Genomic DNA, 26,942 nt, shown 5'->3' with positions numbered 1-26,942 from the left:
GTGTGTGTGTGTGTGTTATATCTGAAAGGAACAGAGGTGGTAAAAGCTGTTGCCAGCGCATAGCCTACTCCTCTCCAATTTGACGTCATTTGGCAAAATGATTGCCATCAACAGAGTCACTAAAATAAACAAATGCTGAACTAGTCAGTGAAAGAAAGTCCTTTGTGTGTGGAAAATAATTGATTACTGAACAAAGTGGCAAAATTCACATACATGTAATACAGTGAAAAATGTTGCAGAGAACTCCATCAGAGAAATAGCAAGTGATAAAATATAAATGAAAAACAGTTATCTACCATGAAAAGGATAAATGTGTAAGAGCTGCTAGGAAAGGAAGTGACAAAATTTATGTCCTATTAACAGGTGATTCCATGTTTAAAAGTGTTATTGTGCCAGACAGTAAGATCAATGTTCAACTTTGAATTCAAGCCCATTAGCCAAAGAGACATTTCTAAAAATATACTTTAGTGTGAAAAGGAACATAGCCAGAAATGATAACAAAACTGAAAGAATTGGTAACTAAAAAGGTGATTTTATCTATGTGAAAACAAAACATCCACAACAGCAGTAAGGAAGAAATACTGAGTGGAACACAAAATCTGATTAGATCAGCAAAATCTGCATAGGCAGTTTGCAGGCTGGCAATCAGTGGTATTGTTCACAGAAGATCAGCAAGTGATACTTACCCCAACATATAGATAGTGGCATTAGGGAATAGTGTGATGTTTTGGGGCAATATTGTTTGACCCAAGTAAGTTTTTTAAGTGATAAATGTCTGGGAAAGAAATTGGCCAACACCTCAATAAGTTAGGCTCTATGAACATCTGTGAAAGTTTATAGATTTGTGTGAACTCCCAAAAAGCAGGGGAAACTGATACATCAAGGTAAAAATGCCAAGTTAAAACAAAAAATCTAAATACCAAAGAAAGGACTTGCATCATATCATTATCACAATAAAATGATAGTTAAAAAAAGACTGTATACAAGTTTTAGATAGTATTAATAATTTCAGGTAGCTAGCAGCTTTCCTAGCAGAAATAAATTCATTGTTGTTGATTCTTCAGTAAGCTATGAAGCAAGCAAAAATTTTAGTTATTTAAATGCAGAGAGAGGGTGAGAGTTGCTCTGTAGAGTTAAGTTATCTGAATACAGTGATTATAGCACTTTGTGGATTTCCTGCATATACTATTACAAAAGTGTTAAACTTTCAATGTCTCTTGCAAAATTATAAGAAAGAAGGTCAGAAAAAAGTCATGATCACAGCAGACTTCAACTTAAATGCATTAGTTGAAATCAGTGAAGCCACAAAATTTTGTTTCTTATTTCAGGCATTTGGTTTCAAGGTAAACTTTTCTTAAGGTACTAGAGAAAATAATAGATCAATGACCTCCACCAATAATATTATTACAAACTAACAGTTTGCAAATGCAAGTTAGTAATGCTTAGAACTAGGTATTTTGGATCATTCAGCTCTGTTTATTGAGCCGCCAAAGACAGATAAAAAAAAGCCTTCACAAGTGCATATATCAGGGGAAGTCAAAAAGTAAAGGGACTTTTGAGAAAAGGAATATTTATTCTAATGATAGAAAACTGAAACATACATTATTTCTACATACCCTCCCTCTACTTCAACATACTTTGTCCAATGTTTCACAAGTTTTTTGATTCCATTGGAAAAAAAGTATTTTGGTTGTGCCTGTAACCAATTTTGCACTGCATCAATGACTTCTGCATCAGTTGCAAATCTTCTTCTCCTGATTACTTCCTTCAATAGTCCAAACATAAAGAAATTGCTTGGTGCCAGGTCTGGGCTGTATGGCAGGTGTTCCTGCAATTTAAATCCCAACTGTTATCATTTTGGCTGTGTGCTTGGCAGAATGTGGCCAAGTGTTTATTTTGCTGCAGGATGACACCTTTTCACAGTTTTCCATGATGTTTGGATCTGAATGCATGTTTCACTTTAGCTCACAACATATCATAATAGTTCTCACTGTTCACAGTTTTGCCTCATGAGGTTAACTGAATAGTGTTAGCATAATTTTACCAACTGATGGTTGACATTTAAATTTCTTAACTTCTGGTGATGGTGGTTATTTCCTAACTATGCCTGCAGCCTTACTTTCCGGTTCATGATGATGGACCCGCATTTCATCCACAGTAACAATTTGCTGTAAAAATCCAGCTCCCTCACAATGAAAGCAGGCCAAATGGTTACGGGATGTCCGTCCTTGCACACACTTTCCAAAAATTTAGCCTGTCGTGCAAGATGGAATACAATGAGCCACGACCAATATGTAAAGTATTGGTGATTTTGTCTACTGTGATTCATCTGTTTTCCACCACCATGCCCTCAGTGACATCCAAATTGTCCTCAGTTTTTGACATCAATGGCATGCCAGATCATTCCTCATCACATAGAGAAGTTCTCCTTTGTTTGAAGTGCTCTGTCCATTCATAGATCTTGCTTCACAATAAAGAACTGTCACCTTACTGTTCTTGCATCCAGTGGATAATTTCCACGGGTTTAACATCTTCCGCAAACAAAGTGTGAATCACTGCACTCATTTCCTCCTTGGTGCAGATCAGCAATGGAGCTGGCATGTTTCATGGCCTGCTACTATACAATGACTAATGTGGGAATAAGAGTGACACATTGCATAGAATTACTGCAGACAACAAAACATCAGCTCTGGATAAGAGCAGTGTTACTGAGCCCTAGGGCAAGAAATTGCAAAAGTCCCTTTACTTTTTGACTTTCCCTCATATAAAAATGAATTTCGGCAAAGATAATATGGATTTCTTCTGCAGTAAACGAAGTGTTGTATGCTGGCCTGTAGATCACTTAAGTTCAAGCACCACATAAAACTTCTTAAATTGTTTCTTATATACATTCAATTAATCTTGTCCTCCCAGAACTTGGTAAAAGAGAATGTTAGCAGTAAGATTAAGTGGATTACAAAAGGAATAAAAGTCTCTAGAGTCAGAAAGAGAGAGCTCCACAATGAGCTAAAAGCAAGCAGAAATCCTGATTATAAAGCTATATTCAGGAAAGTCATATTGGCTGCCAAAAATGGCATATAATAGCCTACATTCATCCTCCAAAAAAGAAATATGACAAAATCAGTGTGGTCAGTTATTCAGTCAGAATGAGAAGCCTAAGCCAAATATCAAGAGATTCTGAAAATTAGATTTGAAAATAATATAGTAAACCATGTCCCGTTATTTCAGTGAATACTGTAACATAGTAAGATCAGATGAACATATGACAGCCTACAAAGACAAGGCAAATTTCATAAGCTTGGAAAACTACCACAACACATCTTTTAAATCATTTAAAAAATAAATACATTAAAATATATAGATAAATAAAATCACCCCAAGAGATATGAAAAATGAAATATTGTCTTAGAAAAACCTTCATCTGAGTTTGATGAAATATTCACATCTTTAATCAAGAGTTTGAATGATATCATTACACTACCTCTGCAATAATTATAACCCAATCCTTTGCACAAGTACATTTTCCAGATGTACTGTATTGTGCAGAGATAAAGCCGTTATTCAAAAGGAATCAACAGAAGATATAGGGAATTACTGTTCCGTCTCAGTTCCCCCAGTGTCCTCTAATGCATTTGAAAGGATTGCAGCAAAACAGATTCAAACATTGCTTACTATAAATGACAAATTTTTAAAACCCAGTTTGGATTACAACTAGGAAAAAGCTCTGTAAATACCATCAATGAGTTTGCTCAAAAAATATGCTCCACATTAGATAAGGACAAAAAGGTCATATGAGTATTCTGTAATAGGCGGAATCAGGGACACTGCTTTACAATGGCTCAAGTCTTACTTGCTAGATAGAAAGTAAACAATTGTAATTTCAAATTCCAGCAATTACTCCTGAAACTGGAAAACAATTTTTTGAAGTAGTCCCTCAAGGTTGGATATTGGGTATCTATCTATTCCTCTTCTATATAAATGATGAGCCACTTGCTCCTAATGTTCATTCAATTTTATTTGCTTGTATCTTTTCTAATTGAAAATTATGTGCACCAAAGAATTCCATAAAGTATAAAAATACTTTTGAAAGACTTGATTCTTGTCTCCATTAAAATGGTCTAAAGCTAAATGGAACTAAATACAAAATAATACAATTTGAAAATCAGTCCTTAGAACAGAGCAAAATAAAAGGAATCACAGAAGCAAACACTATAAAAGTCCTTAGGCCTAAATCTTGATAAAAATTTAAATTGGGAGATAAACAATGACTACTTAGCAAATAAACATAGTACCTTAGCATTTTCAATGTGTATTTTTTCAGGTGACACAAATATAGATACCAGAAAGATAATTCATAACAGTTACTTTGAGTTGCTCATTCATTATGACAATCTTCCAGCGATATTCAGCAAATGTCACAAGGCTCTTAGCATTATTATGAAAGAAAATACATTGTGAATAATGTGTATCATGTTTACCACCACAAAAAATTAAAAGAACTACCCATTCCCTCCCTTTACATGTATGAGGTGTTGGTTGACTTATACAAAAACAAATGTACACTTGACACTGTTTTCCACCACAACTGCAGCACTCGCTACAGAGAAAATTTTAAATGCCACAAAACATCATTTAAAACTCTTTACCCAATCACCTCAGAGTACACAGAGTTAAAAATTTACAATAAAATGAAAGCCAGTAATTTATTAAACATAGAGCTTCACTGAAACAATAGCTCTTTACTCACCTGGTGGAAAAGTGCCAATTCTCTGCTGAAGAATTCACTGAAGATAGTTTCACAGTGTGAACAACAGAATAATATATTTTATTCCTTTTGTATACTAAAATCTATAATTATCTGTGTAGCTCATTCACTTACTGCCAAACACTGGCGAGGAAAATTTATTCCACCACCACAATTTGAAATGGCAATTTTAGAGCCAAGTACCACCACACAAGCACACATTGTCAATCTCACTTACAGAGATGTTTCATGAAACATTTTCAGAAAACCTCAATCAGAAAGATCAGATACAAATTCCAAGCCACATTTTCCCAATTAAAAATCCTACAGATACTGTTTAAAAACAATGTTCTAATGAGAATTCTGTGACAGTCTTCCACAATGAATTAGAGAGATTGAATTTTTTGGACTACAATGTTCTTGAGCAACTTGTTTTCCAGATATTGTTAAAGAAAACTTGTTCTAGTCAACTGCTCTACTGTTTTACAAGAGATATTATTTTGTACTGAGCAAAAATAAGTTCGCTGCTGTAAACAGCATTCTAGATACACTGGGATGAAGTCAAAGAGGCTTCCCGAAAGGTGACTCCACATACCAACTTGCCTCATGAATAGAATATTTAAATTAGAAGTTGACTAAAACTAAATCATCATCCTAGAATGTAACATTTAATTTCACATACTGTTCCACTACTTCACCTTAAGCTAGCAAAATCTTTTATTGTGGACAACTTACACAAAAAAGTTTTTAATTGCTCAGATTCTGTCCAATCCTCTTGCAATAAAAACTGAGACATACCTGGAGCAAAAAACAAAAGGTAGATGCCAAGTGCTGCAACTGCAAGAGCAGAATAACGCGATGGGCACCATCCCACAGCCAGTGTCAGCCCATCATCCACAAGAGTTGATGTCATGTTAGAACATAGCCCCACTAATGCTTCACCTTCAGGATTAATAGGCAGGCATGTTCCATTAGTTGCCACATCAACATCCCAGTAGCAAAAGCCGCATCCTGCTAATTGGTCCACACAAGATGCACATGTCCTGCAGTGGAAAATGGTCAATTTCAAATTGTTAAATAATTTTATGTGCATCTATTGACATATAGTCAGCATGGATCCACAAAATATCATTCTTGTGAAACACAAGTTGCTTTTTATTCACAAAATAATGAGTGTTTCTCAAATTGATTCTGTGTTTCTAGATAAGGCACTTGACACACTTCCTCACAAGTGGGCTTCCAATCAAATTGTATGCCTACAGAGCATAGTCACAGTGTGTGACTGGATTTGTGATTTCCTGTCAGAAAGGTCACAGTTCACAGTAACTGATGGAAAGTCATTGAATGAAATGGAAGTGATAGCTGGCATTCCAGAGCGAAATGTTACAGGCTGTTCTTAATCTAAACAAACAATTTAGGAGATAATCTGAGCAGTCCTCTTAGACTATTTGCAGATGATGCCATGATTATAGTTAAGTAAAGTCATCAGAAGATCAAAACCAATTGCAAAATGATTTAGACAACATATCTGTACGATACGAAAGGTGACAATTGAGTAAGGCATAAAAAGTGAGAGTTCATCCACATAAGCACTACATAGGATCTGTTTAATTTCTGTTAAATTATAAATCACAAAAATTTAAAGCTGTCAATTCAGTTAAATATGTGAGGATTACAATTGGAATTATCACAGAAAATGTTTTGGGGGAGGTGAAGTGAAGACAGTGTTTTATTGGAAGAACACTTAGAAGATGCAGCAGATATACTAAAGAGGCTAGTTATATTAGACTTCTGGAGTATTCTTGGGCAGTATGGGATCCTTATCATATAAGACTGATGGAAGACATCAAAAAAGTTCAAAGAAGGGCAGCTCATTTTGTATTACTGCTACAGCAAGATCTTTTCAAGAAATTTCAAATCACCAAATTTCTCCTCCAAATGCAAAATTGTTTTGTTGACTCCTATCTACAGAGGGAGAAATTACCATCATAATAAAATAAGAGCTCACATGGAAAGATTTAAGTGTTCATTTCTTCCACGCGCTATCTGAGAGCTGAACACTACAGAAATTGTGTTAAAGTGGTTTGATGAACCCTCTACCACGAAAATTTCACTTTTGCAATGTGTAGCCAGAGTTACCCCAAACAAATACTCATGTCTTTCATGCGATGCTCAGTGTCGACAGAAAGTGCCAGTTTGTTTCCCATTACAAATAAAGTTATTTTAGCACAGAATTGTGTGTGCCATTTGATAGATGGGTCCAATTAGTATATTTCAATATTTATTTTATTCATATGTATTAACAAAGACATTAACACACTAAGAGCAACCAGTACTTCAGCAGTAGCTGAGCAGGTCAGGGTGCTGTTCAGTCATCATTGAAGCACTGGTTATTCTTCATGATCTAATGACCCTGTTAACATTGACTGATAAAATGAATATTACACTAGACTAATTTGGGACTGCTCTATCAAATGGGCGAGGAAAATAGGCACAACTGTCTTATTTCAATACCATATTCACTTTCCAATACTGGTTGCAACAGTCACATAATATTTATTGTTTTTGAATAAGGAGCAAAAAATTCTGTAAACAGTCAGCCTTTTAATGATTTTGCAATCTCCTAAAACTTTTTGCCACATGACAGTGCAAAGATTTTTATAGCAATGGTAAATTCTCCATATAAATAAAGGTTCTCCTACAGCTCACACCTGAAATTTTGTTCTAATTATTTAATGGTGTCATCTTTTTCATTTTTAACCCAAATTATTATGTGAAGTGCTGGGCACACTGGTTAAGCAGGGTAGTCTTTTGGTTCATTAAAAGAGTTTGCACCAAGTGTTTGTGATGTGCAATGTACTGAACCTGATCCAAATGTGAAAGTTGTTTCTCTGTAAATGCTGCAGACATTCACACACTTGCAAATGTATGTGTTGGTGTTATCAATATAATGAAAAAATGGAGTGTTGATTAATCAAGATAATGTCGAGACTTGCTGATGTTATGGTATGGTTAGTTATGCATCAAAGAAATGGTGTCCTTAATCGAACATTAATTTAAAAACAATAGACAATATGGTGACACTAGAGTTTTATTACAGTTGTGATTGATTATACACTTCTGCAAGCCGAGATGTGTATAACTGGATCTTGTAACTTCTACCTACAGGGGTTTCTTCGTTTTACTTTCCTTTGTCTCTCCACGTTATAATTTCACAATATATGAAAAGGAGAGTTCTTCCAACTACTGGGCATGGATTTTTCTTTGAGGGATATGATCGATTACAGTTACAAAAATGGCAAACTCAGTCACAGATTCAGTATAGAATCTGATAGGGTTTCCATCGAGCCCTGCAGCTTTGTTCAATTTTAATCATTTCAGTGGTTTCTAACCACCACTGAGACTATTATCTATATTACAGATCCCCACAGTGGCTGAGAAATAAGTTGGCCCAATACCCCTAGATATTAATTTGTAAAGAAATATTTGAAAATGGAGTTAAGCATTTCAGATTTTGCATTGCTACCTTCAATTTCAGTTCCTGTCTCATTCACGAGTGACTGGACACTAACTTCGGTCCAAGTAACAGCCTCTAAGTATGTCCAGAATTTCTTTGGGTTCCGTGAAAGACCATTTGACAGTATTATGCTGTGGTAGTCAGTGAAGGCTTCACAAATTGCTCTCTTTACAGCCAGACCCATTTCATTCAGCATCTCTCTATCTATAGTCTTATGCTTTTTTTTTTTTTTTTTTTTTTTTTTTTTTACACCTATTATGCAGTAGTCACTGTTTCATTAGCAGTTTCTTTACAATGATTGTATACAACGGATGATATCTCCCGTTATGAACTGGGTACATTTATATCCAGTGCATGGTCAACTATTCTTTTGAACTCGAGACATATTTTCTCTACATTCTTCTTTCCTGTGCTGAAAGTTTCAGGTTCCTCATTGATATATGACACTACTGCTTTTTTACCTAGTTTATGGCATGTATGTCTCTTTCTACTGGTTTCAGTTGTCATTTGTACTGTTGTAATCACTGCTGCTTCAACTGCATCATGGTCAGTCATGCCAGTTTCCATGTGAACATCCTCAGTGAGGTCACATGTATTTGTTGCCATTAGATCCAATATATTTCCATCATGAGTGGGGTTCCAAACTGACTGTTCCTGGTAGTTTTCAGAGAAGTTATTTAGTAATGTTTCACACAATGTCTTTTCACATACACCACTAACAAAACTAATTTTCCCAACTGATTAATGGATAATTAGAGTATACACCTGTGATTTGGGAAATTTGCTTACAAGCACACTGAGGTGTTCTCTAAAGTTTTCAGTTAGATCAGGAGGCAAGCCTGGTGGGCAATAAAAGGATCCAATTACAATTTTATGCCTGCATCTGATACTGAGTCTTGCCCTAACAATCTCATATGCAGCTTCAATTTCTATCTTCATGAAACTGAGTTTCTTGTCCACCACAACTAATAGACCACCTCCACTTCCCATTATCCTACCCTTTTGATAACCACTTAAATTATACCCAAAAATCTCACTGCTGTCAACTTCAGGTTTTAATTGGCTTTTTGTATCTAGTATCACATGAGCTGCACGTTTTTCAGGAATTCTTCAAACTATGGCACTTTGATGAAAATGCTTTGGCAGTTAATTACTAAAATTTTAATACTCTTGCTTTGGGGGAGGGGACAGGGCATTCTTTTGGATCTTACACTTGCACTTCTGTATCTCCTACAGCTCATTATGTGGAGAGGATGGAGAGTCACCCAATCTAAAAAAATCCTTCTGCGCACCCAACACACAGCCTAGGTTTCAGCCTTTGATGTGAATTGTACACCAGACTCATTTAGGGTGACCCTACATTTCTCTACCCAATCGTGCAAGTACAGGAAGTCGTAGCCTAGCTTGTCACACAACCTTCGAAGTCTGTGGTGCAGTCCTTCCACTCAACACTGAACCAGGTAGCCACAATCTGACATCGGGACAATGCTGCAAATTTTGAGCTTTTTTGAAACTCTGTGTGCAAGGTTGATCTTCTCAGCCTTCTCTGCCAGTCGCTGGGATGATCTGAGTGTCCTACTGTGTACACCATCTTGTAACACAACCTTTTACTTATTTCATTTAACTGAAGGTGCCAATGTAATTTCCACTGAGGTAAAGACTAAACCTTTTATCTTCCTCTGCAGATAAATTAACTTGCTCTGTAGAAGTTATATTATGTGTACGATTTTGCAAGCACCATACTTTCAGGTGTATCAAAGTAAAAAAACTAGTTTGCATATGCTGTAGTTCCACAATACCGATACCTTCAGAAGGAAGTGTGGAAGTATGTTAGAAAGCAAGTATACATACATGTTTAAATATTTGTGCACATACATGATAATTCACATTGTACACTACTCCAGTGTTTTCTATAAAAATTTCCACACGTAATTCTTCAAAGCACACTACAGTGTATTATTATTATTATTATTATTATTATTATTATATTTGACATACTATGAAGTCTGAACACTTACTCAGCTGCAGAACACGGCCCTTCCTGTGCATCAAATGGACTGCTAATGCCTGGTGAGTCTAGTGCCATCAGATGGAAAGAAACACCCAGAATGATGAGAGCCAGTACAACCCCTGCAGAAAGAATTGTGACATTATGTAAGAGATAATACATAATATATATGTACGATAGCTTCATATTTAGGTTCCTGGATGAATCATTATTTCAAACAAAGGAAAGTCCAGCATGAAATAAAAACAATATTATGGAAAGGATAGACTACTTGCTCTCTCTCTCTCTCTCTCTCTCTCTCTCTCTCTCTCTCTCTCTCTCTCTCTCTCTCCCCATAAGATCACCAAAGTTACACATTGTCAGGCTTGGCTAGCACTTGGATAGGTGACCATTCACTCTGCTGGCAAGCGGGGTGCACTCAGCCCTTTTGAGGCAAACTGAGGAGCTACTTGATTGAGAAGTAGTTGCTCCAGTCTCGGAAACAGACATACGGTTGGGGGAGTGGTGTGCTGACCACATGCTCCTTCATATCCACATCCAGTGATGCCTAAGGGCTGAGGATGACACAGTAGCCGGTCGGTTCCATTAGGCCTTCATGGCCTCTTCGGACAGATTTAAGTTCAGTTTTTTGGCTGAAAGCTTAAACGTATAACAGTCTTTTCATTGTGCCTGTCTGTGACTCAATGTCTCCTCTATATGGTGAGTAACAATCGATCCTTCTCAGCTTATTATTCCAGTTACCTAACTACCTAATTTAAAATGTTTTAAATATGCCATCAAGCCTATGGTTGTTTGCAAATAGTGAGAAACTTCTCGCCAATATTTAAGATATTAGGAACTTTGGTGAATTACCATGAGAATTTGTGCAACATTTCAACTGACAGTTTTAAAACATGTTGGATATGTTGTAATATTATATCAGATTTGTTTCAGTACAGAAAAAAAGTCATTATGCCAATAATTTCAGTTTTATATAGAAAATACATTTCTTGCCATTTATTTCTCTATTTATTTATTTTTACAACCTAGATTTTGCATCATTAGATCTTTGTCTATTGTAACTGACAAAGATGTTGACATTTATAATAGTCCAAATATATACAGCAAAGAATTTACGATCATCAAAGAAATAAGTCTCCAGATAAAACTGTGTAAATGTAGAGTGTGTTTTCTGCAGCTTCCATTTTCTGTGGTTTTCCTTAATTGTGGTGACATTTCTCCTGTGAAGTATGAACCACAATCTTTGCAGCTGATGTTATAGACACCGCTTTTATTCATTGAGGATTGTGTGCCTTTGTGGTAGAACACATTTTTGCCTGCTATCTCAGTTGAGTAGTAGAATGTTTCATTTCCTTCAAAATATTTCCTGTTTTGGTAGACTGTCTTCCAACAAATGGTAATACACATTTTTTTGAAAATTGTTTTGGACACTGGTCATGGATGTACCAGTGATTTAGATTCAATTTTTTAGCTTTTTCTTAAGAATACTGTTGATAACAGTGAGCTGGAAACATTTTGTAACATAGCAGCCTAAATCATGGCTGTGCTGCAGTGCTCATTAATGCTCATGATATGATTTGCTATTTAAATTTGTTTATTGCTATTTGCATATGCTGATTTGTTGTTAAGTATTACAGAAGGCTGATACTCTGAGAAGGAAATAATCATCCCATATTTTTTTAGAGACACTCTGGAGCTTGATCTTCACATTTATTTCATAGCTAAAACTGTATGAGGTGCATGCTGTTTGTAACAGTATCTACAGAGTGATTCAGCTGCCCTACCAACATCATTTTATGCAACCAATGATGTTCTATCTGGTCTTCAAAAACCACTCAAGATTTTCATATTCTCTTGGTTGCTAGGTGCAAACTATTAGTGCTACAGAAAAAAAAAATGGCCAGAACCTTTTCTAGGAAATTTGATGTAGTTAAATTTCGTACTGTGATACATTTCCATTGGAGGCCACAGTTTTTGAGTTAGTCAAGAAAACAAAGAGCAAGAGAGGCCTTCAGACATACCTCCATCACCACACTCATCCCTCACCAGTCAGAATTTCTAGTATGTTGTTCATGTCACTCTCTCCTATCACTGTACAAAAAACTTTCGATTACATGAACTAGTCCCGATACTTCACTTTTTTTGGTCTCTATTGATTGGGCTATTACACTTCCAGCATAGTCGGCTCTTTCATTAACATTATTGATTTAAAAATGCCTGTGTGGGCAATGAAAGAAAAAGAAAGACTACAATGTTATGCTAAAACTAATTACGTAGACAATTCGACTCAAACTTAGCCCTTACAAGAACGCTAGTTGGCGAATACAATGATGTAATCATTTATTTTATGTTGTTAAAATTTACACATACTGTCAGTTTTACAATCTGTAAGTGCTTGACTAAGCCCAGTGGCCTAATGAGGCCAGTCAATGAAGACCAAAAAATGTTGAATGTGGGAAATAATTCATGGAGTTGCAAATTTTTGTACAGTGGTAGGAGGGAGTGCCATGATAAATGTCATAGAAATCCACCAGAGCTAAGTGTGGGAGCACAGGTGTGTCTGAAGGTCACTTTTGTATGTTTTTTCTTGAATAACCCAAAATGTATGGCCTCTAATGAAACACATTAATGTATTCTAATATCTACTAAGTTTTGCTACCACATGATCATGACAGCCCACAGTGGACCTCTGCGAGTAGCTGCACTGTAATTATAACCACCCCATATTAGAAAAAGAATACAAGCGGGAAACAGCATCTAATACGTAAACTTACAGGTATTTGAGAATTCTCCAATTACAAGAACAGCCTAGTTAAGATTATACTATTCCCTTGTACAACCAGTTGTTACATATGGGTCAGAAATGTGGACAATGACAAAAGCAGATGCGAACAACTAAGTGCATTTGATGGGACAATCCTGCAAAAAATTTATAGGCCTGTGAGAGTAGCGTAGGATTGGAGAGTGAAGCACAATTATGAAATACAAGAGCTTATGCAAGAGAAAGATACAGTGACATTTATTAAATATGAAGAATATGTTGGTTAGGACATGTGGAGAGGAAGATGTATGACATGATGCCCAAACAAATAATAAAAGGCATACTGAAAGGGTGACAAAGAGCTAGATGGCTGGACAATATGCTTGCTGACCTTACCAAGACGGAGATCTGCAGATGGAAGAGATAAGCAGAGAACAAATGTGGAAGATGGTTGTAAAGGCCAAAGTCCATCAAGGGCTGTAGTACTGAAGGAGGAGACTGGGCGAAAGTTAAAAAAGGTCAGAGTGTCATTAGAGCTCATCCCATGACCCAGGTGGCTTTAAAATGGACTGACTGAATGTTCTCGGTTAAATCAGTAATATGAAATATGCAGATTTGAGAATTCTGGTTCCAGTATTTTAATATCCATGTTTCTCGTTCTGTAAAGCCACAACTTAGACAGCCTGGAATGAAAATCATAAGGTGTGCATTTGAAGGTAAATAAGCACATACAATACCAGAATGTGAGTATTTTTGGCAGTAATAGGTAAAAACCCATTATTCCAAAGTGTATGTGAAAAGTGTAAACTAATATTTTCTCATAAGTAACTGGGATTGAATTGTATGTTACTATATAATAGTTGTATATTATGGTAAAATGGAGTGAATTTTGACCAGTCACTGCTGCTAAAGAGGAGAATTTTGATTAAAATCAATAATTATGTGAATGAATAATTATTAGTTCCTTTACTGATCACCAAATGCCATGGGTTCAGTCTTTCACATTTTCTTCAACTTTGATTTGTACTAATAAACAATCTATATTAACTGAAGCCTGTATTCAGACAGCTGGCCAACTGTAACTGTGAAGGAATAAAAAATTATGATTTTTTCATTTTCCATTTTCTCTTTTGCTCATGTGAAGAGCATTTTCAAATTAGGCTACTGCAATATAGCATGTGTTATGACTGAAAAAGAGGACCAGTCTTTCTTTGAGGGAATGAACCAAAAAAACAGAGGAGGCAGAGTCCACAATAATGGTTTCAATGCATTGTTTGAAAACAATGACAGAAATAGAAGAACATTGCCAACACTCACTTCAGTTGTCATGGTAACTGTGGCAACTGACTTCAGCAACTGTGGACCACTGCTGAAGTAAGTGGGGAAGTGATGCATTATAGTAGCCTCAATGACGGCTAAGGCGCAGTGCTCACTCACACCTGATGTTATTTAATATTTAAATTTATTTATTGATATTTAAGTTTGTTTACTCTCATTTGCAGATTTGTAATTTGTTGTAAAGGATTATGGAAGTCTGATACTCTGAGGAGCATATAAATATGTAATGTTTATCGTTTACAGGTATTGTTTTGATTGTGTGTAGTTCTTGTTCAGAATCATTACAAGATACTGAAACTGACAGCAAAACAGTGTTTTTTCCACATAATAATACACTGCCAGACAATAAGTTAAGCACCCAGAAAGGGAGGAGGAAATGAAATGAAACTTCATGAATTGAGAGGGTATGTGATGTTATTTCAGAGATTACAAAATTGAATCACATTTACATAGAACTTTGTAGTATAAGCTCTGTAATCATTAAGATGTTGCATACTCTCTGTCCTACATGCATGCACTAATCTGGTTAAGAAATGTGTCAAAACTGTTGTATCACCTATGAAGGCTTGGCCCTTAACTGCTGTAACTGGTCCTAGATATCACAGAATTATAATGGGATCGATGTCCGAAATGGTCCCACACATTGTATTGGGGACGGATGTAGGAATCTTGCCAGCTGTGCAAGTATGTCAACATCATGCATGAAGTTCATGGAGACATGTACCATATGTGCCTGAGCATTGTCCCATTGAAAAATGGTGCCTCCCTACTGTCACAAGGGAGGTCTGTGACTCTAAGTCATAGATGGATCCGAACACCATAACACAAAGAATAACACTGCTCTGCTGCACCTCTCTGAAACATTGGAAGAATGGGACGTCTCTCCAGGCTGCTGCCATATTTGCTGATAATGGTCATGCTTGTGAGTACAGAAATGTTATTCATCTTTGAACACAATGCAATGTCATTCATTAGCAGCCTATGCTTCCTGGTCATGGCACCACTCCAAACACACCAGTTTGTGTTGTGGTGGTGTTAATAGCAGCTATGCATGGGATGGTAATTCCCTACTTCGGCTGCTGCTAGTGTCCAATGCATGTGTGGAATGACACAAAATGATGCAATGAGTCCATTACTTCTTGTTGGATGGCAGTCGCAGATGTGCTCAATACACAGTATGCTGATCCTCCCTTGGATAATCAGACTAGAACCTCGACTACAAGTATGCCTGCCCTCACATTGCCATTCAGTCCAACAATGGGACATTGTCATATCCAAGTGCCCTACAAATGTGGATATTGCACAACTGGACCAGCTGGCCAAATGAAGACCCACAATGAGACTGCTTTCAGTTTGGTCCTGGTAATGCTGTCTCATTTGAGTATGTGGTATCTCTGTATCCTTCACCATGATCACTCAACATCTTATACTGTTCATACCTGTTGTTTACACTACCAGGCCTGACAACACAGAACACAGACAGCGCTGATGTACTCTGTTGTCTGATGCAACTGTCACAGGGAATTGCAGCTCTAATCATCTGCAAACCTGCAGATACTGTTTATTTTAGCCAGTCAGGTTCTACTACAAGACCACAGAATGCTTTGATCATCAAGAAATGGATTAAAAGAGAGCAAAGTGTTATTAATACAGTAAAAATGAATTAATATTTTAAGTGCTAACAAACTGTCACTCACCAGCCTGAGACCACAATGACAAAGGCCTCCGTCCAGAAACCTCTACTAAGTAAAAGCCAATGAATGTACACAGGAAGTTCACACTTGCTGTAGCAGCAGCTAACCAAATTACCAGAGATAGGTCTTTAACTCCAGCCATCTGAATTATACTACCACTGTAATACCTGCAAAAAATAATTAAATGCGATCAAGCATTTCATAGATTTTTCCCACTAATTTATGCTATGTACTGAACCAAATTCTTACTAGGTATTTTACTGTCAGCAACAACACCAGGTAAAAAGTAAAGTAATGCACTGTTAAAAATTGTATTAAATGTCTCTTGCTTTTGCCAGTATATAGACAGCTTATACTGATCTGTGTGAAAGTTACGTGAACACACTGTTTGAAGAATCAGAGAAAAAAACAACTAAGTAGTATAAGAGGAACAGCAGTAGCTTTTTTTCTTTTTAAGTACAGCAGTTGATTTTCTCCTAATAGAGACATACATATGAAGTAATGTCAAAATAATTCTGATAACCATCAGTGTGAGTAGGTTAGCAGTAATCTTAATTTATATATTTTACAGTAGGAGCCTTCAAAGGCTGCTGCTTCCTGTTCACATGTAACTTTATGCATTCCACATCTCTGGAAATTCTCCTTCATGGTGAGGTTCATGGAGCAAAATATATGAATGGATGGAGTGCCGTTATCTATTTTTATTCATTTCTATCAGCTGTACTGGGTGCTGCATCTCCTGAAGCTAAGATACGGCCAGTCCACCTGTCCTTTTGTGAATATAACATTTTTGAATGTAATATCCGTTTTTATACTAATAATTCGATGATCAACAAAAGAAATGTGTGTACTGTTCATGTTACTGTACAGAAGATAGCAGTTTAGACATTAATCCAATTTAATAGAATATATGCTGGCATACCAACTACAAAATAAGATCCACAATGCTAATACATAATACTTACAGCACATAACGTAAATGAACCAGTAGAAAAAGATTTTTTACTTATATTGAAATTTTTCACCATGTGCTTCCCTAGTGATATTATGTACTCTATTTTTTCTTCCCTGGCTCTCATTCATTGTGCTCCACAGATATTGTTACACATACTTTATTCCATTACCTAAGAGCAGACATTTTTCATTCAGCTTATCACCAGCAAAGGTACTTACATCACAGTGTTGATGCCCGACAGCTGTTGGAATGCTTGCAGGGCGCATCCCAAAATTAATGCATGGCGTGTGTGACTTGTTCTCAGGATTTTCACAAAAGCTGATTGCCCTGAACCTGCTTGTTTTGCTTGCTGGAGTTCTTCATCTTCAAGACATGAAGCCTTGATCAGCTCAAGTTCATCAGACGCAACTGCCCTGTCTCCTCGGATAGAACTCAGAACTTTCAGAGCATCATCGTACCTAACATACATATAAGAGTGTTATTCCCACAAAAGCATGTAATTTTTATATGCTGAAATAGATGTATAACACAAGAAGCGTAATACTCACGCTTTGTAGATTCTGCAAAACTATACTGACAAAATATGGTCGATGAGTCCGAATTCATGATAATTTGAACTGCCAGTGAAAATTAACTTAAACATTTACAATTAAGAAATATGTCTTTTTTTAGATAGTATGTCTAGAAAATAAGGTCAGTGTATTTAGCAACAGCACACACTGTGTTTATGCACTTAACACCTGGTATTGAATGTCATTTTTGATTTTTTTTCCTTTTTCCAATGTGTAAGATAAAATGAATTTGTTAAATGACAATTTATATGAGACAGTAAGACTGAAGCAAAAGTTAGGTACCCCAAATCATTGCACTGGTGAAGAGACTATGTTCTGCCTCAAACTTCTTTATCACCATAAGGTGGCTGTGTGTCTACTCTACAATAACTTCCTCCTAATAGTCCTCTTGCCCCTCCCCCTATTCCACAACCCTTATAGTGGTAAGAGCACACAGATAAAATATGGGCTGTTATGTATTAGGTAGTCCATACTGCAAATCCATGGACTACATTTTTATTTTCAGAGTAATCACAAAGATATTTATAATTAAAATATGGCAAATGTTTATTATTTCAAATTCTTACTGTTTCAGAAGTGGTTCTGTGACAGCAGTAATTTAATTGCCTTTTCCTCTAATTTTTTAAATTTTCATCAGTTTCTGCCACTTCATTTGAAATAATAGTTAAAAAATCAGAGTGATGAATGCTACCACTCATGAATGAAATTGAATGCCATCTTTAACACATATTTTCCTGTTGTGGGATCAGGGTGACTGAGTTGTTTGTTTACCTTCAACTCTCTCATCACTGGGAGCACTTTATAGATGTCTGGTCAGGATATCTCCCAGTTAATTTAAAGTGCACCTGTCATTTCTCTTTTGTAGAATATAGTATAAAAAAACCATTTAGATTGAGTGAATTACTTGTGAACAGAATTTCCTGGTATTGTGTGCATTCTGGAATAAAAGCTGATATTACTAAGGTCACATTCAACATTTATATGCAACTATTACTCTAATTATCCCAAAAACAATAAATGATAGCATAATGGGACAATTTTGCAAATGAATTTTAAACCACCGACTGAAGAGAACATTTAACGAATAAATATAAAAGGAAAAAGAAGTATGAACAAATTTTGCTGCTGTAGACTGCCACCAAGTATTATAATTACTCTCAATATTACTGGAAGGAATCACGTTAATTTGTTTCATTCCTGTGCTTTGCTAGTAAGTAGTGTATTTAAAAAATTGCTAAAGGGATAAAAAATTTGTCCTGCCTTTGAAGAGAGTGATGCAGCATCTTCAGCTACACAGGAGCAATGTGCTTCCAAATCAGCTCACAGAAGAGCTTCATCTTTCTCTTTCCAAAGCCTCTTATGTGTTAACTGCACAGCAGCTTGCAAATCTTACAAGTTCTGTAATTAGTTACCAGTACTTCCTATGATTCAAGATTACTGGTTTAGCCAGATCATATTACTGAAAAAGATAGCAAAGATATTATATTTGGCAGCAAAATTTGCAATTCTTTGGTAGATACTTTTTTTTTCAGAAGTACAGTGAAATCCTGATTTTTCTTTTGTGTCTGGACACCAGGACCAAAATTTCTGAAACACAGGAAAATTTCATGTTCAGAAACAACTGAAAATGTGACATCATTTGAGCCTACTGATGTAAAATAAGAATGAATTCAAAGTTGCTCAGAAATATGACAAAGTGGGGGATCTATACCATAAATGTATACCAACACAAATCACCAACAAACTAACTACTCATCATGTTAGAAAATGTGCAGTACTTTTTCCACTTGCATGGTGTTTAAAACCATTTGTCTTTACAGTTTCCTAACCACACAATATATTTCAGGAAATTATACCTAAACCACATAAAATGGGTCTTACATTAGAAAGGACATACCCAAAATACAACACACAATTGAAATCAATCTTCACTGTGTCAGTAGAAAATTAGGCTGGAGAGTGGGTGCATTATCTAAACAAGTTAAATTATTCAATGATTTTTTTAAAAATCAACAAAAAGGAGATGAAATTTTTCTGTACAAAGTGAACAGATTTGGACTTATTTGGGAGGAAAAGTCAATCAATAAGAATACATTAACCAATGAGCAGGTACTGTATGAACATGGCATGGGGCGGTGTACTGCCATGTTAATCAGTTTACATCATAATGGCATATTATAACAGCTTATGAACACACATGCTTTAGTTTGTCTCCCATTTTTTCACATTACACTTTACTGTACTGTCAGTTTACTTTATTTTTATTGCATTCTGGCATTAAATGATACTGGATATGGTGGACTGGGATATTTGCATGTTTAAACGCATTATGAGTTTTGGATACTTCTGAGATATGATTACGCTACAACGACAATTGTTCTTGGCTACTTTTACATAATGTTTAAGCACTCCCCCATCTGCACTATCTGCCCCTTCCATAAATAAGGGCAATTCAGTATGGACACACACAAGCTTGAAAACTAATAAATGACCATCACAATGAAAATGTTCAGTTTTTCTGAACTATTATGACTACTGATTTACAATGAAAGGGTTGTTATGATCAAATCAAAATATCCAGAACTGATTTTGTTCTTGAGTGCCCAGCATCTTTTCAGTACTTGTTTAGGGCAGCTCCCAAGAGAGAAATTACAACCAAAATTACAAAAAAATTTTTTTATCAAGTTGGCCCATTACTTCCACAATTTTTCCACAGCAGAGAGAGAGAGAGAGAGAGAGAGAGAGAGAGAGAGAGAGAGAGAGAGAGAGAGAGGTGGAACAAAACCAAATGTGGGCGATAAAATTACATCCAAACAAACTAGTTAAGAAAAGGGAACAGAACTATAGGCACATATTTTTAAAAAATGTTGGGTCCACATATACACTGTTGAGCCAACACATTATGATAACTTGGTTAATCGCATGTTGGTTCACCTTTTGAACATAATACTGCAGCAGTTCTGTGTGACAAGAATTCAACAAGTCCTTTGTAGGTTTCCCAGGGTATGTGGCACCAAATATCTATGCACAAGTCCCACAATTCCTGTAAATTACGGGCCTATTGTTAGTGGGCTTGGAGCTGGCACCTGATAGCCTCCCAGATGCATTCAATCAGGTTCTGATCAGGTGAGTTTAGTGGCCAAGACATCAATACAATTTCGCTATCATACTCCTCAAACCACTGTAACATGATTTTAGCCTTGTGACTGACAGTTATCCTGCTGCTAGCTGCCATCACCGTCAGGGAAGACCTCAAGCACGAAGAGATGCAGGTGATCCGCAGTAACGTTCATGTAGTCCACAGCTCTCATGATAACTTAGATTATTATCACTTGTCCAACAGATGCCCAAGTTATTGTCCTCTGTAGCACAATACTGTTCCCAACCACATGCATCTGGGGTGTGGGTCTTGTTTTGAACAGTCGTTCACCAGGATGATGACAAATCCAGACACTACCATGGACCTGGTGTAGCAAGAAACACAATTCATCTGACTATGTGACATGTTACTATTGATCCACAGTCCAGTGTTGATGATTCGATGCCCATTGAAATCATAGTGGAGGAAGTCACTGTGTCAACATGGAAACATGTAAGAGTCATCTGCGACAGACTGCCCTTTTCAACAATGTGCATTTGTTAGTGGGCTCTGAAACATTTTTGTGCCTGTACTCTGCCATTAGATCTATCACTGATCTCTAACTATCTTGCTTCACAGAGCAGACATGCCTCCGACCTCCATGTTCTGCGATGAAGTATGGACGTCCAACACCTTAGGGCATACTCAGTTTCACTACCTTTCAACCACTTTCTATACATGCTCATGACTGTAGCATATGAACAGCTGACCAGCTGAGCCATTTTGGAGATGCTTGTTCTCATGTGCTCAGCCATAACAATCTGTCTTTGGTCAAAGTCACTTATAAGGCTCATATCAATACTAGAATGAGTCCCTATTCCCTTCTCCTCCATTTATATATTTTTCTTACCATGTTGCATGCCTGCAATATCACCAGATGATATTCAGTGGTCATAATGTTTTGGTCAGTCGGTGTAAATTGTTCAGTGGTTGTACAAAAAAAAAAAAAAAAAAAAAAAAAAAAAAAAAAAAAAAAGACCTTGATAATACGGACAAACAAAATCTTTAAATACAAGGAATTCTCTGAACGTGTTGTTTGGCTTTAATTTTACATGTTATTAACAAGTGGGAAGTTTAGGAAACAATCTCATTTTAGAGAAGCTATAATTTGCAAACCATAAATAAGGTCAACCACAAGAACAACATAGATGAATGTGAATGTGAATAATTAGGTAATAAACAGAGCTTGTTTCATATAGAGTACGAGTTCAAAGAAGAATGCAGTAGTCACTGCAGATTAAGCCAATAGAAAGAGTGTAATTGATTGCAATAATATCTGCATGTGGCGTAATAGCCATGACTTTCTTTTTCCTATCCATACTCTGCACTCCCACCGCGAAGTGCATGGCACAAGGAACTGCCCATTATTTTACATTCACATATGGATTGCAGGTCGAATGATTCAGTAAACACCTCTGTACATGCTGTAATTAGTCTAAATCTTCTCGTAACAATCCCTACGGGAGTGGTATGTGGAGAGGTTGTAGTCTGTTCCTAGATTCATCATTTAAAGCTAGTTGCTGAAACTTTTAACTAGGCTTTCTCTCTGTAGTTTGCTTCCATCTTTAAGTGTTCGCCACTTCATTTTCTTCAATAACTCCACGACTCTCTCTCATGGGTCGTATAACCTATAACCACCTGTACTGAACCCCTCATATATGTTCAATTATCCCCTGTTAAGTTGTATTTGATATGAGTCCTAGAAACTTAAGCAATACTCTAGAATGGGTCACAAGACTGTATTGTAAGTAATCTCATTTGTAGACTGATTGCATTTTCCTAGTATTATACCAAAAACTGACGTCTTTCACGTACTTGACCTACAACAGAACCTACATGATCTTTCCATTTCGTATCTCTATAAAGTGTTACTCCAGGTATTTGTATAAGCTGGTGACAAACAAACATTATATTTATAGGACACTATGTTTTTTGTGAAGTGTACAGTTTTATGTTTCTGAACATTTAAAGCAAGCTGCCAATGTCTGTGCAACTTTTTTTTTCTTTCCCCCCCTCCAGACATTGCTTCATTATAGATGACCATCATCTGTGAAAAGTCTGAGGTTACTATTAACACTGTCTGTATGGTCATTAATACACAACATGAACACTAAGGATACACTCGCACTTCACGATGTATGCCTGAAATTCCTTCTGCAGCTGTCAATGAGTGTCCATCCAAGATAAAATTCTGCATCCTACATATCAAGAAATCTTCAATTCTGTGCTTTTGATATTAAGCATATGTATGGTACAGAGGCAAATGCTTTTACAAAATCAAAAAATGCATGTACCTGACTCTGTTCATCTGAATCTTTCAGGATGTGTGTTGCAATGTTTCACATGAGGTATGTTTTCAGAATCCGTGCTGGTTGGCATATAGGAGGTCATTCTGTCTGTGACTCCTCATTACATCTGAGCACAGAACACATTCTAAGATGCAACTAACAAATGGATGTCAAGTCTATGGGATATTAGTTTCGTGGTTACCTTCTTCCAGATTCTTGTTGTTTTGTTTTATGACCTTGCTCCCAATGAGACATTAAACTGGTTCCTCGACCATGATGATGATGATTATAATAAAGTTTGCTTTGCTTACAAATTAGCTTCATTTGGTTACCAGCATTGAGTGATAATGGAATAGCAGTCAAAGTGTCTTTTAGCATTAATAAGAAACATTTATGTCCTGATGGAAGGAGGGAGCAAGCTTTTAATAATGATATTTTTTTCCACCTAAGTTTATTTACAATTTTTTTATGTTTAAAACTCATCCACCACCCTTCTAGTTACACTTTTGGTTACATTTCATTTTGGTTCCTGTCTCATGCAACCTGTAATCCCCTTCCTCACTTTATTTCCTTTGTTTTGTTCTCTGAGCCTGACAAATAATATGCCAGTTAAACAGTATTTCAAAAAATATTTATTTACAAAAACCACTCAAGGGAACACATTCATTTTCTGATCATTTTAAAAGCTCTTAATCCTTCTGGTGTATGTTAGTCTTCTTCCCATAAAAGAAAACCAACAAACTTCTTCCTCATTATTTTATTTTTCGAATTTCCTCAATCTTTTACTTTCTCCTTGGATGTTACTTTATGTCCATATTCATCAGTATCATGTTCCATCTATTAATCTTCTATGCTTGAGCCATTACTCTTCTATATTAAGATATAGCCATCTCAAATATAGCTAGTACTTTTAATTTTAATAGCTGTCTACAAACTCCTTTACCCAGTTTCTTTCAACAGTTGTCGCCTTTATACATTCCTTAGTTGGCTTTCTCATAACTCGTGCTGTTTTGTGTTGACAAATAATTTCAAATATGATTCAGGCCAGTATAAGTTACACACCATTTATTTTTAATGTAAGCACCAAAAAATAATTACAGAGGTCCTGGTTCAATCCCCAGTTGGTCTTAAGATATCCTCTTTTGGTAGCAGTAGTTTAAATCGGACATCTGTAGCAGCATTGAGGTTGTGCCGACTGAACAATCGACTGTAACAAATAACTTCAACTGGGAAGTGAGCACCTTTTCTTATACTTTTAATCTTCGATTTTCTTCTGGTTTTAGTGTCTTTTTCTGTTAACATTCCGATTTTGTGCCCTTGTAATTGTGACTGTAATAAAAGTGTAAAAGACAATTCAGGCTGTTTGTACCAAGTTCACCATTGCACCAAGCATTCCTACAGTGGTGACCCTGATCAGAATGAGAAATATCGAGGGATAAAAATATGGAGGGATAAAACGGGAGGTTGATACCAAAGGGCTGTGTCCACACTTCACTTCAACGTCAGTGGAAATAATGACTGCTCCCTCCTCTGACATCAACAGTAACAGCATCAGTATCTACTACAGCCAACAGTGCACTGTAGGACAACACAACACAGTGTTCTGGATGTTCAGACCAGAACTTTTGTTTTTATATTTTTTGACAGGACAAAATAGATAAGAATTAAAAAATTGTCTCGTAAGAAACTTTTACGTCCTCTCCAGAGCTCAGACTGTATAGATTAACAGCAGACAACTGTTTGGCAAGAAATCACAATGTCAACTTCTGCACGAACTTCACTCAGTAGCAGGACAAGATTTGATACCGGAGCAAACGCTACACATGATGGGTCTTAAAAGGCTTCCCGAAAATATGAGAATCGTTTCGACTGTGAACAAAACTGTACCTTTTCAAGTGCGGACAGAAAGAGCAGAACCAATGGCGGCATGCATGGAATTCAAAGCAAGCAATGCTGTAGATGGCATTATTTCAGCTGGGGCCCCCAACAGAGCATGTTGGAAACAAGTGAGTCCCCCTGGATCGAGCATCATGAGTGAGGTGCAATCTACCTCATCGGCAGTTAGCAGCGACAGTTCACAGTTCAGCCGTGCAGGTGGCAGCACTGCATAACACACAGCATGTAGGAGAAGCTAGCACTGGCAATGGATGACAGTGAAACTACATGCAATATGACAAATGTTCATGAACAAACAGACCCTCATGGTGACGGTCTGTTTCACCAAAGATCTGGCAATAGGACTCACAAATGCTCTGCTCCATGTCAGTACCCACACATTCAACGACCTCTAAAGGATGCTCCTGCTCATCGCATACAAACATTAAGTCACCCACTGAACTACGGCATTTGTTCCCTTAAGACACCTTTCGCAGTGGATGCACAGCAAATGTTCACAAATGGTAATCTCTGCAGTGCACACCCAGGTGTGCAACACAAGAAGATTTACAACTTACAAGGGGAGGCCGCCAATTGTGAAATTCAGATTCGATTCATACTGCGCATAATAAAAGCTCATGGCCAGAGGTGTAATGTGGCAAAGCACCAAGATGCACTTCTCAGCCGTTGTCGAGAAAATCTACAGTTAAAAGAAACCGTTGCGGTGAAATACTCTCTATGATTAAAGGTTTATTACAGGGTCTTGGTGCAGCGGTAAGCGCTCGGGTTTGTAATCCGAAGGTTGCCGGATCGAATCTCATGCCATGCAATTTTTTTTATTATTAGTTTTTTGTAATTCAAATATACACACACACTAATGAATTGCTTATGCATGTTGGTGAAGGCGGATCGCTCTCCAATTGTACCGCCTCCATTTTTCCATTTTTTTAACAGGGTGTACCAAAGCTCTCCCGTCCGCACTGATTTTCGACGATGTTATAAGTTGCGCTAGGGACCGCATCTACCTTCTTTCAAAGTTGGCAGGCAACTACGCTGTTATGCGGCGGCTCGTTTTGGCCCATTCAACATCTGTCCTTCAAGTGTAACGAGCGAGTAACGGAGTTTATATTTCATACCTGCCACAGCGAATTTGTGTTCGTGGGGTCTCTATTCTAATTCGAACGTTTGACTTACGCTATACGTATTCGTTTCGGAATATCGTTTCTACATCTTCCGTTAACTATAAGTAGTTAACATTATGAAGACAATTGATAACATTTGTGAAATACAACTTTGTTTGCGGAAAACATAATGATGTTCGAAGTCACCAGTTTTTCCACGACAAACGACTTTCAATAACTTATTGTATGCATAATTGTTGCAACTGATTGCCGGGAAATTATATATATATATACACTAAAAAAAAATATTTGCATGGTGCGAGATTCGATCCAGCGACCTTCGGATTACAAACCCGAGCGCTTACCGCTGCGCCACAATGCTGTAGTAAACCTTTAATCGTAGAGAGTATTTCACCGAAACGGTTTCTTTTAACTGTCGATTTTCTCGACAACGGCTGAGAAGTGCATCTTGGTGCTTTGCCACATTACACCTCTGGCCATGAGCTTTTATTATGCGCAGTATGAATCGAATCTGAATTTCACAATTGGCGGCCTCCCCTTGTTAATGAAGTTCTCTCTGTGCCAGTCAAGCATACATGAGGTGGGTTCAAATGGAATTTCCAATTGGGTTACTATGTTCCACATATTGCAAGCAACAGGCAAGCAGTTAGGTAGCTTTGAGGCAGTAGCCAGGATGGAAGTAATACACATCATAGCAACACCAGGTTATGACAACATCAACTTTGAGAAGCTTTGCTTTTACAAATACTTCCACGACTGGAAGGTAGGATTTACAACCTTGGCCAACTGGGCAAAGCAGCCATTCGTAACAGATAGGTGCTCCAACATGACATTTTTGCTACATACAGGATCAGATATCAGAGTGTTACCTGAAGGATTGTTCTAACCATACAGCACAGCCACTCCTCT

General features: G+C 36.9%; 1 protein-coding gene across 2 annotated transcripts in view; it reads right to left on the bottom strand.

Annotated features, from left to right (window-relative positions):
• The window catches only part of LOC124723009 (proton myo-inositol cotransporter-like), a 542,759-nt gene that overhangs the window by 18,845 nt on the left and 496,972 nt on the right, over positions 1-26,942 (bottom strand). For both annotated transcript variants that reach the window (XR_007006479.1, XM_047248185.1), the window contains exons 6-9: positions 17,236-17,475; positions 16,066-16,229; positions 10,280-10,391; positions 5,543-5,787 (exon numbers count right to left, since the gene is read on the bottom strand). Coding sequence is in view for 1 of the 2 variants with exons in the window: in XM_047248185.1 (XP_047104141.1) it covers positions 5,543-5,787; positions 10,280-10,391; positions 16,066-16,229; positions 17,236-17,475 (761 nt within the window). In the remaining variant the exon portion in view is untranslated. The remainder of the gene's footprint in view (positions 1-5,542; positions 5,788-10,279; positions 10,392-16,065; positions 16,230-17,235; positions 17,476-26,942) is intronic.

The sequence above is a fragment of the Schistocerca piceifrons genome, chromosome X, assembly GCF_021461385.2.
Source record: "Schistocerca piceifrons isolate TAMUIC-IGC-003096 chromosome X, iqSchPice1.1, whole genome shotgun sequence".
Lineage (NCBI taxonomy): Eukaryota > Metazoa > Arthropoda > Insecta > Orthoptera > Acrididae > Schistocerca > Schistocerca piceifrons.
Note: the sequence above shows the minus strand (reverse complement) of the source record. Positions and strands in the feature narration are given on the sequence as shown.